The sequence below is a fragment of the Mesocricetus auratus genome, unplaced genomic scaffold (assembly GCF_017639785.1).
Source record: "Mesocricetus auratus isolate SY011 unplaced genomic scaffold, BCM_Maur_2.0 Super-Scaffold_100011, whole genome shotgun sequence".
NCBI classification, from domain to species: Eukaryota; Metazoa; Chordata; class Mammalia; order Rodentia; family Cricetidae; genus Mesocricetus; species Mesocricetus auratus.
The window spans coordinates 53,331,311-53,344,732 of NW_024429195.1; the positions used below are offsets into that span (position 1 = coordinate 53,331,311).

Genomic DNA, 13,422 nt, shown 5'->3' on the forward strand with positions numbered 1-13,422 from the left:
TCCCAGGCCTTGTGTGTGGGTTCAGCTCCCAGGCAGTTACAACAGCCACTGTGTGGGGTGAGGCAGGTTTGTAAGGGAACAGAACTCTGAGTGGATAGAACTGAGACCCCTCAACTCAGAAACTTGTCATGACATGTGTGACCTTCATAAAACTATGTTCTTAGAGTTATCCCAATTATACTGCTTAAAAAGTAAATTTTCAGTTCATATCAAAGTCTGTTTTAACCCTTGATAGAATGTTCCCATGCCTCTCTCAGACCATGAGGTGGTCAGGACAGATTAATGACTGTGTTAGCTCTTCACTTTCTTAAAGTAGCTTCATGCATAGGAACACACCCTGAGACAGAGGAGCTTGGATCAGCAAAACTAAGCACATTGTAGAAAACTACAAAAAGACATTAAATGATTTCAATGCACTCTTTGTCTTTGTATATTCTCATATAGTGTCCTTGGGGGGAAATTATTTATATATTGGGAAAGAGCAGCATGGTCTTCATCCTTACCTATGCTTAGCCAGAACCTACATCCTCACCTACATAAAGCTATTACCTATATCCTTACCTACATATAGCCATTACCTACAACTTCATCTACACATAACCCCCTGGATATTTGTGTGATAAAATGCAGAAACAAACTGACCAATGTCCCTTGTCTCTCACAGGACCTTGACAAAGTGAAACACTTCTCAGTTTAGAATGTGTTCTAACCCAGCCTCATCCTCCACACTGCTACTTCTCAAACCCTTTGCTGGCTCTGTGGAATGCTCTGAGCTGTATCCCTACTGATTTTAAATTTGCTTTTGATGTCTTTATTCTCTGACTGTGCTCTCTTCCTTGAAGCTCTTACTCACCATTAGTCATGATCTGAGAATATCAAATGAAAAACGCTGCATTCAAACAATTGGTGCTGTCAGGATTCCGTGTCCTGCCCCACGTGTATCCCCACTGTTCTGCTCTGCTCTTCCCAGGGCATGAGTCCTCACCTTCTCCAGGGCATCCACTGTGTGCATCACACGCTTCCTTGTGACTTAGCATCAAGTCAGGCATCTGCTCACCTTGGCAGTGTCTGAGTGATCCTGTGACAGTATTTCTTATTTTTATTTTCAGAATTTAATAACAATTCTGTCTTTTACCAGTTGTTAATCTCTCACTGTGATGGATTCCTGAATTAAACTCTGGGGGAATATATATGGGGAAAGTTCTAAGTTCCCTTACACTGCCTGAGGTGTAAGGGAAGTTTTACATTAATTCCGTTGACAGAAGAAATCTCAAAACAGCTTCATATAGACTCTGTCATGTGATTAGTGATAACTTAAATGAAGATATATACTGAAAAGGAGCAAGCTGAGCAGGGTAAGTTACAAAATAGAAATTTTGAGGAGAAAAAAAGAACCAGGAATTGGAATGGAGCTAAATCCTGTGTTCCAGGAGATAAAGGGATTAAGGAATGCAAAAAAGAAGTGGTAACTTCAGGGCAAGTTTCTACCTAGCTAAATTTCCAGTTTATGGAAAGAAACTAAAGAAAAGTTTAAAACTGGGTGTGGTGGGCATACCATTAATCCCAGCACTGGGAAGGCAGAGACTGTCAGGGGTATCCCTAAGTGGAGGTTTAGTAGAGAGAACATCGTGCTGTGAAGTTGAAGCCTGGGTGGCCCTGGAGAACCCAAGACATTAGAGATGCCAGAATCATAGGATACCTGCTGATGAGATCAGCTAACAGAGAGTGGAACCAGCCCAAGAGGAAGAAGTGTGTTGAAGTAAACAGAGCTGAATGGAGTTGGCAATCAGAAGAGTGCTTTGGCATCAGACATGGAGATGCAGAGTTTGGAGTTTGCCCAGCTGGTTTTCATTCTTCCTTCGGTTCAGTTTTTCCTCACTATGCTCCCTTCCCTGCATTTTGCAACAGTAATGTATACCCTGTGGTGATATATGTTGGAAGTAAGTAATCTGTTTTTTATTTTGATTTTTACATGTGATTACAGTTAAGAGATTGCATGAATCTCAAAAAAGACTTTGAACTTTGTACCTTAAAACATTGTTGAGACTATGAAATATTATGGGAACTTTCAAAGTTGGATTAAATGTATTTTGCACTATGATATCCTTACAAGCTTATGGGGGCCAGAAAGTGGGATATAGTAGTTTGACTGTAATTAGCCTTTCATAAAAAGAAAAGGATGGCCAAAAATAATCCTTGATACTAAAAGAAATAATTAAGAAAATTCCTTACAAGCCCGCTTACAACCCATTCATATGGAGTGATTTTCTTGATTGACATAAAATTGTTCAGTACGAGGCATGATGTATACACATGGTGAACAGACATACCTTCACAGAAAACACCCTTGCACAAAAACTTTAAAATAGTAAAATTTTAGAATTTCGTGTGTGTGTGTGTGTGTGTGTGTGTGTGTGTGTGTGTGTGTGTGTGTTTATTTGCACATGGACATGTGGGGAGCAGTTCTCATGTGAACTTCAGACAGCAACTTGCAGGAGTCCACTCTCCCTTCCATCATGTGTATCCTGGGTTTCAACTCAGGTCTCCAGGTTTGGGAGGAGACAGCTGTCCCTCTGAGCCACCTTGCTTGCCCCTCCCTGTTGTCTGACTGTGGAGTTTTTAAGACCCTTGGAAGGTCTGAGATGGGGGAGCTGTTGCAATTTTTTAAATGCCACAGAGAAGTCATGCTATACAACGGGATTCTTATTGGAAGAGGAGAGAGAAGGTGCAGAAAAAGGGGCAGAGGGGAGACTGGTCCCTAGAAATAAGAGTGGTAGAAGAGAAAGAGAGAGGGAGGGGAAGAAGGGAGGGAGGAAGGGGAGAGGTAGAGAGAGGGAGTAAGAGAGAGAGACACACAAAGAGAGAGAGAGAAAGAGAGAGGGACAGAGAGAGAGAGAAAGAGAGGAGGTGGGCAGGGCCCCTTGAAAAGGAAACAGTGAATATGCACAGGTGGTGCTCTTAGTGGCTACAGCTGAGGGCATATCCTGTCAGAACTCCAAGTGCAGGCCAGTACAGATGCCTGAATACTAACAGGAGCTGCTGGTGATTTTAAAAGACTGCCATTGCCTCACCACTCAGAGGAAAGCACCATTAGCAAGTGCTCTGAGTCAGAATGGAACAGAATTGTTGAGTGCATTATTGGTTAGAAAACTACGTGCAAGGCTGTCTTTGTTTTGGTCTAATGGGTAAATTAGGAGATGGAAACCACAGCCCAGAGCATTCCCACAATGAAAAAGGAAATCGCAATCCCAGAGCCAGCAAAGGGCTTGAGATGTAAGAGTGTGTGTAGGATGAGGTTGGGCTAGAACAGACTCTAAAGAGAGAAGTGTTTCACTTTGACAAGGGCCTGTTAGGGACAAGGGAGATAAGTCAGATACATTTGGAATTTTACCCAAGAAAAATCCAGATGGTTATGTGTATAGTTGGGATTGCAGGCACAGGCTATAGTATAGGTGATGATGTAGGCAATGGTATGTAAGCGTGTACATAGTAGTGATGAGTAGGTGAGAATGTAGACAGAGGTTGTGTGTAGATGAGGATGTAGACAAAGGCTATGTGGAGGTGAGGATGTCGGCACAGCTAAGTGTCTATGAGGATATAGGCACAGGTTATATGTAAATGAGGATATAGGTGCTGGCTATATGTAGGTGAGGGTGCAGTTGCTGGTTAAGTGTAGGTGAGAATGTAGAGCCTATTAAGAGTGTGATGTTGATTTCTTCCAAAATAGAAACAGTTTTCTCCCATAGACACCAATTGAGAGAGAAGAAAGACAAAGTATGCAATGAAAATCATTTAATGTCTTTTTGTAGTTTTTCACAATGCGCTTAGTTTTGCTGAATCGAGCTCCTCTGTCTCAGAGCCGGTTCCTATGCAAGAAGCTACTATAAGAAAGTTAAGAGTAGCACAGTCATTAATCTGTCCTGACCGCCTCATGGTCTGAAAGAGGCATGGGAACATTCTACCAGGGATTAAAACAGACTTTGACATGAGCTGAAGATTTACTTTTTAAGCAGTATAATTGGGACAACTCTAAGAACATAGTTTTATGAACGTCACACATGTCATGACAACAAGTTTCTGAGTTGAGGGGTCACAGGTCTATCCACTCAGAGTTCTGTTTCCTTACAAACACACCTTGCCCCACACAGTGGCTGTTCTATCTGCCTAGTTGCTGAGCCCACACACAAGGCCTGGGATCTCATACAACTTCCATTTTCTCCAAGATCTACTGCCTCCTGTAAATATTTGCTGTATGTCTATCCACCCAGGGGAATATAGAGATTAATTCAGATGAAACTGAATGTGAATTACATCATAAGTGAAGAACTGATGGATAGAGATGTGTGTGAGGGTCAAAGTGCTGGACCACTGTCCCCAGCATCTGCTGCCTTGATTAACCAAAAAATTATGGCTTTACTTTGAACAATGATGACATTAGTCAGCATGAAGCCTCTTAGGAAACAGTCTTAATTTTGCCCCTGTTTCTGTTTAAATCCTACTTTTCTGAATGGGAATTCAAAGATTTGTGACTTTTCCTGTACCTACTTCTATAGCAAGAAAGAGACAGATTAAGCTGAAGTGAAAGCAAACAGCATTAGACTCCGCAGTTCCGAACATACTGGCTGAGATCTCGGTTTTGACAGTGAGTTTTCCATGCCACCCTGAGGAGGAAAGTGAGACAGGAGAGAAATGGTTAAAATTGTCTCCTCTGTCACACACATGCTCAAACATTTGTAGGGAAACACTTTAACAGTGATACTAATGGAGATTGGTTCCTGGGAAACACAGGCTATAGCATCACCCAGACACTGCTACTGACTGGTGGGACCTTTGTCTACATGACTGTGTGATCCTCTCCAAACCATTAGCAGAACACATCGTGGTCAGTGTCAATGTGACACCTTGTGCACACAACAGTGGACTGATCCTACAAATAGTCTGGAGGCCTGACAAGGAAGGAGTCATGAGTGGGGATTCTCACACTCTGGAGAAATTCCCTAAGAGTAATGATGCAGTGAAAGGCCCAGCTGAACCTGCAGAGCTCAGAAGGAACCTTGGACCTTAGAAAGACTCACTGCATACATCAACACAACCAGCAGTTTCCCCTTCCCTAGCTCCAACATACCATGCTCTAATGCCTTGTGGATCCCTCACAACCCTCTTTGCACATTGTATGGCTTGAGTGATGTCATCCTGGAGCAAAGCTGAAAGACAGGGGTGAGGAATGACAAGGACTGTTTTTCAATTCAACTCTAGCCAGCTTTCTTCTGTGATACTGAGCAGTGAACACAAGAAATTATTTTCCAAGTTGCCTCTGTGTTTATTGGAGACAGCCTGTCTTGATTTTATCCAGTTGACATGGTGTAAGCCATTTTATTTCTCATTTGTAGCATCCCTAGGGGTTGGGATTCCAGCACTGACACAAAGTAAAGAACCAACTGAAATGATGAGAGTCACTGGAGGCTGTGGGACTGTCAACTACCATGACTAACCGTCGTTTACGTTCTCACTCTGGAAATAGAACACAGTGGAACTGTCACCTGAGTCTACCAGTGAAAAATCATCCTAAAGAAAAACAGGGGCGGTCCGGCATCGGCACATTGCGGTTGTGTTGGAGGAGATTCCAAAACTTATGAAGGAAATTTCATCAACCAAGAAAGCTACAGAGGGGAAGACGTCACTTAGTGCTCTCACCCAGCTGATGAAGAAGATGCCCCATTTTCGTAAGCAGATGACGAAGCAAGTCGTTCATCTTAACTAAGCTGAAGATTGCATGAATAAGTTTAAGCTGAATATTGAGAAGCTCTGCAAAACTGAGCAGGACCTGGCACTTGGAACAGATGCAGAAGGGCAGCGGGTGAAGGACTCCATGCTGGTGCTCCTCCCAGTGCTGCTCAACAAAAACCATGACAACTGCGACAAAATACGAGCGGTCCTGCTCTATATCTTCGGTATTAATGGAACGACTGAAGAAAATTTGGACAGACTGATCCACAATGTAAAGATAGAAGATGATAGTGACATGATTCGTAACTGGAGTCACCTTGGTGTCCCCATTGTTCCACCATCCCAACAAGCCAAGCCGGTGAGAAAAGACCGCTCTGCAGAAGAGACCTTCCAGGTCTCCCGGTGGACACCCTTTATCAAAGACATCATGGAGGATGCCATTGATAATAGATTAGATTCCAAAGAATGGCCATATTGTTCCCGGTGCCCGGCAGTGTGGAACGGCTCTGGAGCTGTGAGTGCTCGCCAGAAACCCAGAACTAACTATTTAGAGCTGGACCGGAAGAATGGATCGAGATTGATTATTTTTGTAATTGGAGGAATTACATACTCTGAGATGCGTTGTGCTTATGAAGTTTCTCAGGCACATAAATCCTGTGAGGTTATTATTGGTTCCACACATATTTTAACACCCAGAAAGCTGCTGGATGATGTAAAGATGCTGAATAAGTCAAAGGATAAAGTTTCCTTTCTTAAGGAAGAGTAGCTTTTTTATTGTTGTTTGGAGGTTTTTGTTAATACGGTCAGCTAAAACAGAAGCTGTTGCTGTCATAACTTAGTGTAAATACTTCATGGAGTAATGTGCTTAAGGGACTGTGGGCTCATTGGATTTGCCATTTCTAGTAATTTAAATATTGTTGCTGCTCTGACCAAGATATGACATTAAAGTGCTTCCTAATCAGGGGTTTCACCTCTGGAGCAGAATCTGTTAGAGACATGGGTGGTTTTTACAGCCACCTATATAAATACTAATTACTCACTGGATTCCTTACGCTGAAATACAGTGTTTGGGGGCAAAATGATTTTGAGGAAGAGATTATAAAAGTAAAAACTGTAAATGTATGTATGATAGAATTATTTCTTATAAGTACAGTTTCTTAAAACTGAAAGTCAAAAATTTTATGTATAAAATAATCCCAATTATTAATATGATTTCACTGTGTATATTACCTGCAAGATACTTCTAAAGAGCACAGATTTATATGTTTGTGATCATGTCTGCTCAAGTTAAAAACAAAAAATAATCATGAATATTCTAAGAAAATAAATATATAGTTATCAAAAAAAAAAAAGAAAAACAGGGGCTGGACAGATGGCTCAGTGGAGATGAGCACTGGATGCTCTTCCAGAGGACCTGATTCCCAGCATCCATGTGAGAGTTCTCAACTGTCTGTAACTCCAGTTCCAGGACATGAAACCCTCTTCTCACTTACATAGGTATGAGGCACACGTGTGGTGCACAGTCCTATAAGCAGGCAAAACACCAAACACAAAGATAAACGGATACTGTAAGAAAGAGAACAACACAAGCCTGTGTGAATAAAGCTTCCTGACAATTTGTAACCAGGAAAATATAAGCAGGGGTAGCTTGAAGACGCAAGACTTAGGGGTGTTGTTTTCAACATACAAAATTTTGCTGCTATAATTTTATTCATTCTTTAAAATGAGAATTCATGTCAGTGTTTGTTACTATGGATGTAGTTTTCAATAATAACCATTTCATGAAGATGTGTGAACATAATTTAATTTGTGTAAAAATGTAAAGTCTGTACATGTTTTTATGTAAGTACACATGTGCATGATGTAACAACTTTACATGGACATACAGCACAGATTTACAGACTAGAAGAGCAATGTCCAAAGGTTCCCAGTTCCATCAACTCTCTGAGCACTCAACAGGGAGTGATGTTCCTCTTCCCTGTAGCTCTACTGCCTTCCAGTGACTGTAGGTGAGTGTGCAAAATGCCTTACACATAGGCCAAGTAGGCTACAAAAATGTTCCACAATCTCTATTCTCCTGAAAATTGTAACAACCAAGTGTAACAGAGTTGATATTAATAATCACTGTTTAGAATGCCTGACTAAAATGTACCAACTATTGGGTTCAATTCCCATACTTGAGAAGTAGAGCAATATTGGACAATTTTATCCATACACTAGAGCTTACATATTACTTCCTTCATGGCATGAGTTTAAATTTTACCATCTCAGAACTTAATCCTGATACAAATATTGTTTGTTGGTTTTCTTGTTATAAATGAGATTCATCTTAAATAAATAAATATGTATTATTTTGTTAGATGAGATAATATCTATGAATGAGATTGTTTGGACATGCAGACTAAAGTGTTTAAAAACAGAATTTGGTATTGTAATTCACTCTAAGATCTCTCAACAGAAAGAGTGTATCAATACATGAACATAGAAGCCAGTTGGACAATATGCCAGGGCTTCTTGGTACCCTGTACTATGGTCTTTATTATAGTAATATCTTCACTTGTATGTTAGAAATCTTTATAGTAAAATTCATCAGTCAAAAATGACACTACAGGGCTGGAAAGATGACTCAGAGGTTAAGAGAACTGGCTGCACTTCCAGAGGTCCTGAGTTCAATTTCCAGCAACAACATGGTGGCTCACAACCATCTGTTATGAGATATGGTGCCCTCTTCTGGTGTGCAGATATACATGGAAGTAGAATGTTGTATACATAATACATAATAAATAAATAAAATCTTTTTTAAAAATTACACTACAACAATACCCTTAACCACCACTAAGTAAAGAACTAGAATGGAAAATTCAGGACAAACACCAATAAGGCAACTTACAATTAATTAGTACACATCACAACATTTTCCTGTGTTATAAAAAGACAATCTTAATTTTAATTATGTGTCCATATATGGGTGAATGCATGTTGAGTATAAATTTGAAAAGTGCAATAACAGCTCTTTATTTTTAATTTTCTACTATTTTAACTTGTCTGCCTCAGTGTGTAGTGGTATATGCACCAGTGAACCTGCACATGTGTGTTTGTGTATGTAGAAGTCAGAGGACAGCCCCAGGAGTTGTTCCCTAGAAGTAGCCCACATTGATTCTGAGACAGGGTCTGCCATTGGAACTAGCTTACAGTTTAGGCTATGCTGGTTGACCAGTTAGCCCCATTGATATGCTTGTGTCAGATTCCTCAGTGCAGGTCTTACAAATGCATGCCACCAAACTCAGCTTTTATGTGGGTGCTAAGGGTCAAACTTTGGCTTAGGGGATGTTCTGTCTGAGCTAACTTTCCAGGCTCTGTTTATATTGTTTATTCATTGAGTGAATTTTGGAGATAGAACAAAGGACCCTCTGATTGGCAGGCAGAGCTTCACTAGACTATACCCTAAGCCTAATGTCCTCCTTGGCTAATTTTGATGTGAATAACAATGACTTTCTAACAGTCAAGACAGTCTCCCCAGATTCTGGGTGTTCCCTTCAGTGTTATGTCTCCTGCACAAAATCTCTGCTCTTGCACATAAGAGTAGATGGGTTGTTTGCTATCCCGCTAAACCTCCCTTGTCTTACCGCTGCAAGATATCCCACAGGCATTCACTGCTCCTGGGGTTTTGCCATCATTACACCAGTATTTGCTGTTGATCTGAAATATCCCATAGTCGGTGCTTCGGGGTCCAGGGTTGTAGTTTGTGGCTCTTGTGTTAAAGCCACTCTCATGCTCAGCCAAACACACCCCTGAAAATAAAAAGAATCTTCATCAATAAGCAGCAACAGAAAATGATGTACACTGGTTATCAAAATTAATTCTTTCATCTTGCTGAATTTTAAAAGTGGTTTACTTTATAAATACAAATATATGATTAAATTATAAAGTTAAGCTATCAACAGCTCAGGCCAGTTCTATTTGTGTTACTCAGGGTAGTCCCTGGTCTCAAATAATCCTGCCTCTGCCTTTCAAGTAGGTATAACTGCTGTATGTATATAGCAAGTGAAAATTTTCAAGTACCCTAAAGAGAATCTCTTTCAGGACAAATAAATTTGAACATTCATCCATCCATCCATTCATCTATTCATGCACCAAATCATTTACTTTCAAATTCAGTAAGCCTCAATTGAACAGAACGCAGTGATAATAGGACACCTCTGCCCTATTATATAGTAAATGCAAAAATTTGAAAATTTTTCTCTGTAAGGCCCATGCCATGGTATGAGAAATGAAGACAGATACCAGTTACTCCAGGCTCTCAGAACTCAAGTTCTGAATGAGTGAGTCCTCCCATCTTCTCCCAGACCCCCATAGACTATTGAGTCTGAAGCAACTGGAAAACCCATTGATACTCCAAGAGCACCCCAGGTGCTATTGCCTTAGCCTGGCACAGATGTCCCCTCCCATGCCCTCACCCCAGTATCTCTGAGGAAAAAGACAAACGATGACATTTTTAATCAAACCAAGTCAAACACACAGGAATCCTAGATGCTTATTAACTCCAGCTGCCTCTCTACTCACTCATTCCTCCTTGTACCTGCTCTGCAGGATGTACTTATCTGGAAGGATCAAGAAGATGAAACTTACAGTTTGCCAGGCTGATTCCCAGGTAGCCATCCATTCCATGACTTTTCAGAGTTCTGGCGAACTTACAGCGTTCATAGACCATGGCCTGGACAGTGACAGATAGCAAAAGGAACCCCAGGGCAAGGAGAGCCTTCATGTTGCCAGGAATCAGCTCAGCAGCTGCCCAGAGCAACCTGGTCACGGTATTTAAGCATCCTTTAACTCCCGTCATCCTCTAGTGGTGTGGGGCTCCGCCCTTGGAGCTTCATGGAAAGCAGGGAGTTCTTATTGATCCACAAACCTTAAAATCATTTTTATTTTCTCCCAATGTTAAAATAGGGATGTTCTGATCTATAGAGAACGATGAAACGAGACTGTTAAAGGACTCGGCTCACAAAGAACCTGGAGGTCGCACCCCCTTAAAACAGGGAGCTCATCTTATTTTATCTTGAATATGACCAATATAAAGAAAAATAAAGTGGTTGTGCTTTACTACTTAAAATAAGGTGCGACTATAAATCAACAGTCTTTTAAAATTGAATTGTTTTGTGTGCATTTACCATTTTGAATTGTATTTTTCGCTTAAAATTATCTTACATAGAATGTCCCACAAAAAGAATCTCTTAGTAATTGTCCCATATGTCTTTGCTTAGTCAGTTTCCTTTTCTAGACTCCCTTGATAGTATTATAAATTGTGTATTGTTGCAAACAAGTGGTCTGCTCTTCTTCAGAGACAATGTCTCACTGTGCAATCCTGGTTGGTCTGGAAATTGCCATCTACAGTAGTGTATTCTTGACCTCTTCTGTTTCCTGAGTGTTGTGGTTAAAAATATGTACTACCATCCACTACCATATACAGAAATGGAAGTAATAATAAACTTGGATCCATTGTGTTCTCAATGGTGGAACTTCAGGAAATCCATCAGCATGCTCCTTACCCAGGCCAGTGTGAAGAAATAAGGGACAGTTTCCCTATCAGAGCTGAGAGCTCTTTGTTTTTGTGGTGTTATTCAAGACCCACACAACAGTCAAGAATCCAAGGTAGTGTCATCTCCATTTTGGACAGGGATTCAGGTAGTGGTTTGAAAGGAAATGATCCCCAAAGAGAGTGGCATTATTAGGAGGTGTGATTTTGTTGGAGGAAGTGTGTCACTATGGGGGTGGGATTTGAAATCTCCTATGTTCAAGCTACTCCCAGTGAGACAGTCTACTTCTTGTTGCCTGCATTTCATAATGTAGCCAGCACTATATCAGCTTGCATGCTACCATACCTCCTACTATGATGATAATCAAAATACAAGCCACCCCTAATAAAAGTGTTTCTATTGTGATTGCTGCCATGGCCATGGTGTCTCTTCACATGGTGTCTCTTCACATGGTGTCTCTTCACATGGTGTCTCTTCACATGGTGTCTCTTCACATGGTGTCTCTTCTTTGTAAACCTAACTAAGACAACCTATAAATCAATACTTTAAGTATAAATAAATCATGTGTGAACAACTTTCCTAATATCTTTTACACATGGCCTTTTCTTCCTTCCTCCCAACCTTTTTCCATGTTAGAGCATAAAAGGTCACTAGGAAGCAATGGGACTTTAAAAATTAAATGGACCCAAACAAACATATCCAACTGAATGTTGTCTTCAGCTGTCATCAGCTCAGAAAGCTGTGTACACACCACCACAGAATCCCACAGCAGCACACCCAGGATCAGCCTAGGAAGGAAGCTACTAAGTCAGACATAATGTCAAATTTATTGTCAACTCTCTTTCCAACAGTGGGAGTTCAGCTCTGTTTGGCCTTAGAGAGTGTCAGTTGTGTCTCCAATGTATCGTTTGAGCAGCCTATTAAAAATCAAGAACAATGCTACTCTTTTCAGATTTTGATTTTTTAATAATGTGCACTATGATGGATTTGGGGAACTCAAAATGACGGAAACCAGATAAAGGTCACTAGCTGTCTCCTCTGTGCCCTTCCTCACCCAGGGCACAGAACACACAGTGTTCATCTCCACAGCTTCATACATTCTGTTCACTAAACTAACTTTTCATTGTAACCTTTGAACAGTTATGATCTTGTACTCTCTTGAGGATTAAGTAGGCAAATATTGACTCAACATCCAGAGCCAAACCACTATCAATGATCCAGTGTGACTATTTCAAAGGTCAGGGGTGGTTCTGATCTCTAAAGTTATTTCTCCTGGTGCAGGAATAGAGGCGGTAACAAATTTCAACTAGAGTTTTTGTTCCATCTGATATAGTGAGCAAGTGATTTAAAAATAGAAGAGGAAGGACATCATTTGTGGCAGAGGTTTCACTCACCTTTTGTTGAAAATATGCATTTTGCCATGTTTTTAGGTTGTTTAGAGATCTCAGATAATTTTGTTGTATTACAAAGGAAGAGACTGCACAATGTGATCATAATTAATAATTTATTCATCTTGTTTTCAAGGATGAAGGAATTGATCATGATGAGTGTTGTGGGCTTTAGGCCTATGAAGATGGGAGTTGACTATGTGTCTGTTAGATATTTGACTGTGCCCTTACAGTGGAAACCAACTTCAAAGATCAAAGCTTTGTACAGTGCACCATATCTGTAGAATGTGTTTGGAAGCTATGTTTGAAGAAGTGCATCAGACACGGGTCTCCAACTCTTCGATTCACCTAAAAATACATGAAAAAGGCAGTAACTATGAAAAAACACAAAAGATATAATCCATAAATAAAGAACAGGAATTTAAGATGTGGAGAAATAAATTCCCAAGTGCCCACAGAAAGAGAAACCAAGGAAAGGCAGTCTGGGTCTTGCCCTACAACCTAGGAAACACTAAGAGAATATGGAGGCCTCGCTGCCTGGAAGCCCACAGACACTGGGACAGGTTAGAAGACTATCTAAGAGACATTCAATGCTGCACTCTTCTTTCCCAGGGGGGAGAATCCCCATAGGAAGAAAGGCACAGTTACTCCCTGGAGAGGGAGAACTGAACACTGGGTTTCACACTCAAGGCACAGCTGAAGGACTGGGAGGTAGCTCAGTGGTAGACTATATTCTAGCACATGTGGATCCCAGCTGTGTCTGAGGCTTTCTC

At 40.8% G+C, this 13,422-nt stretch overlaps 1 protein-coding gene across 1 annotated transcript; it reads right to left on the bottom strand.

Moving 5' to 3' along the window:
• Window positions 1-3,777: 3,777 nt before the first annotated feature.
• On the bottom strand, window positions 3,778-10,570 carry LOC101831426 (lysozyme C-2-like). The gene is made up of 4 exons (XM_040754832.1): window positions 10,357-10,570; window positions 9,354-9,518; window positions 5,126-5,204; window positions 3,778-4,661 (listed from the first exon to the last, which is right to left on the bottom strand). Exons 1-4 carry the CDS (start codon window positions 10,565-10,567, stop codon window positions 4,595-4,597), a joined length of 522 nt encoding a protein of 173 aa, XP_040610766.1. The 5' UTR covers window positions 10,568-10,570; the 3' UTR covers window positions 3,778-4,594.
• Window positions 10,571-13,422: the final 2,852 nt, after the last annotated feature.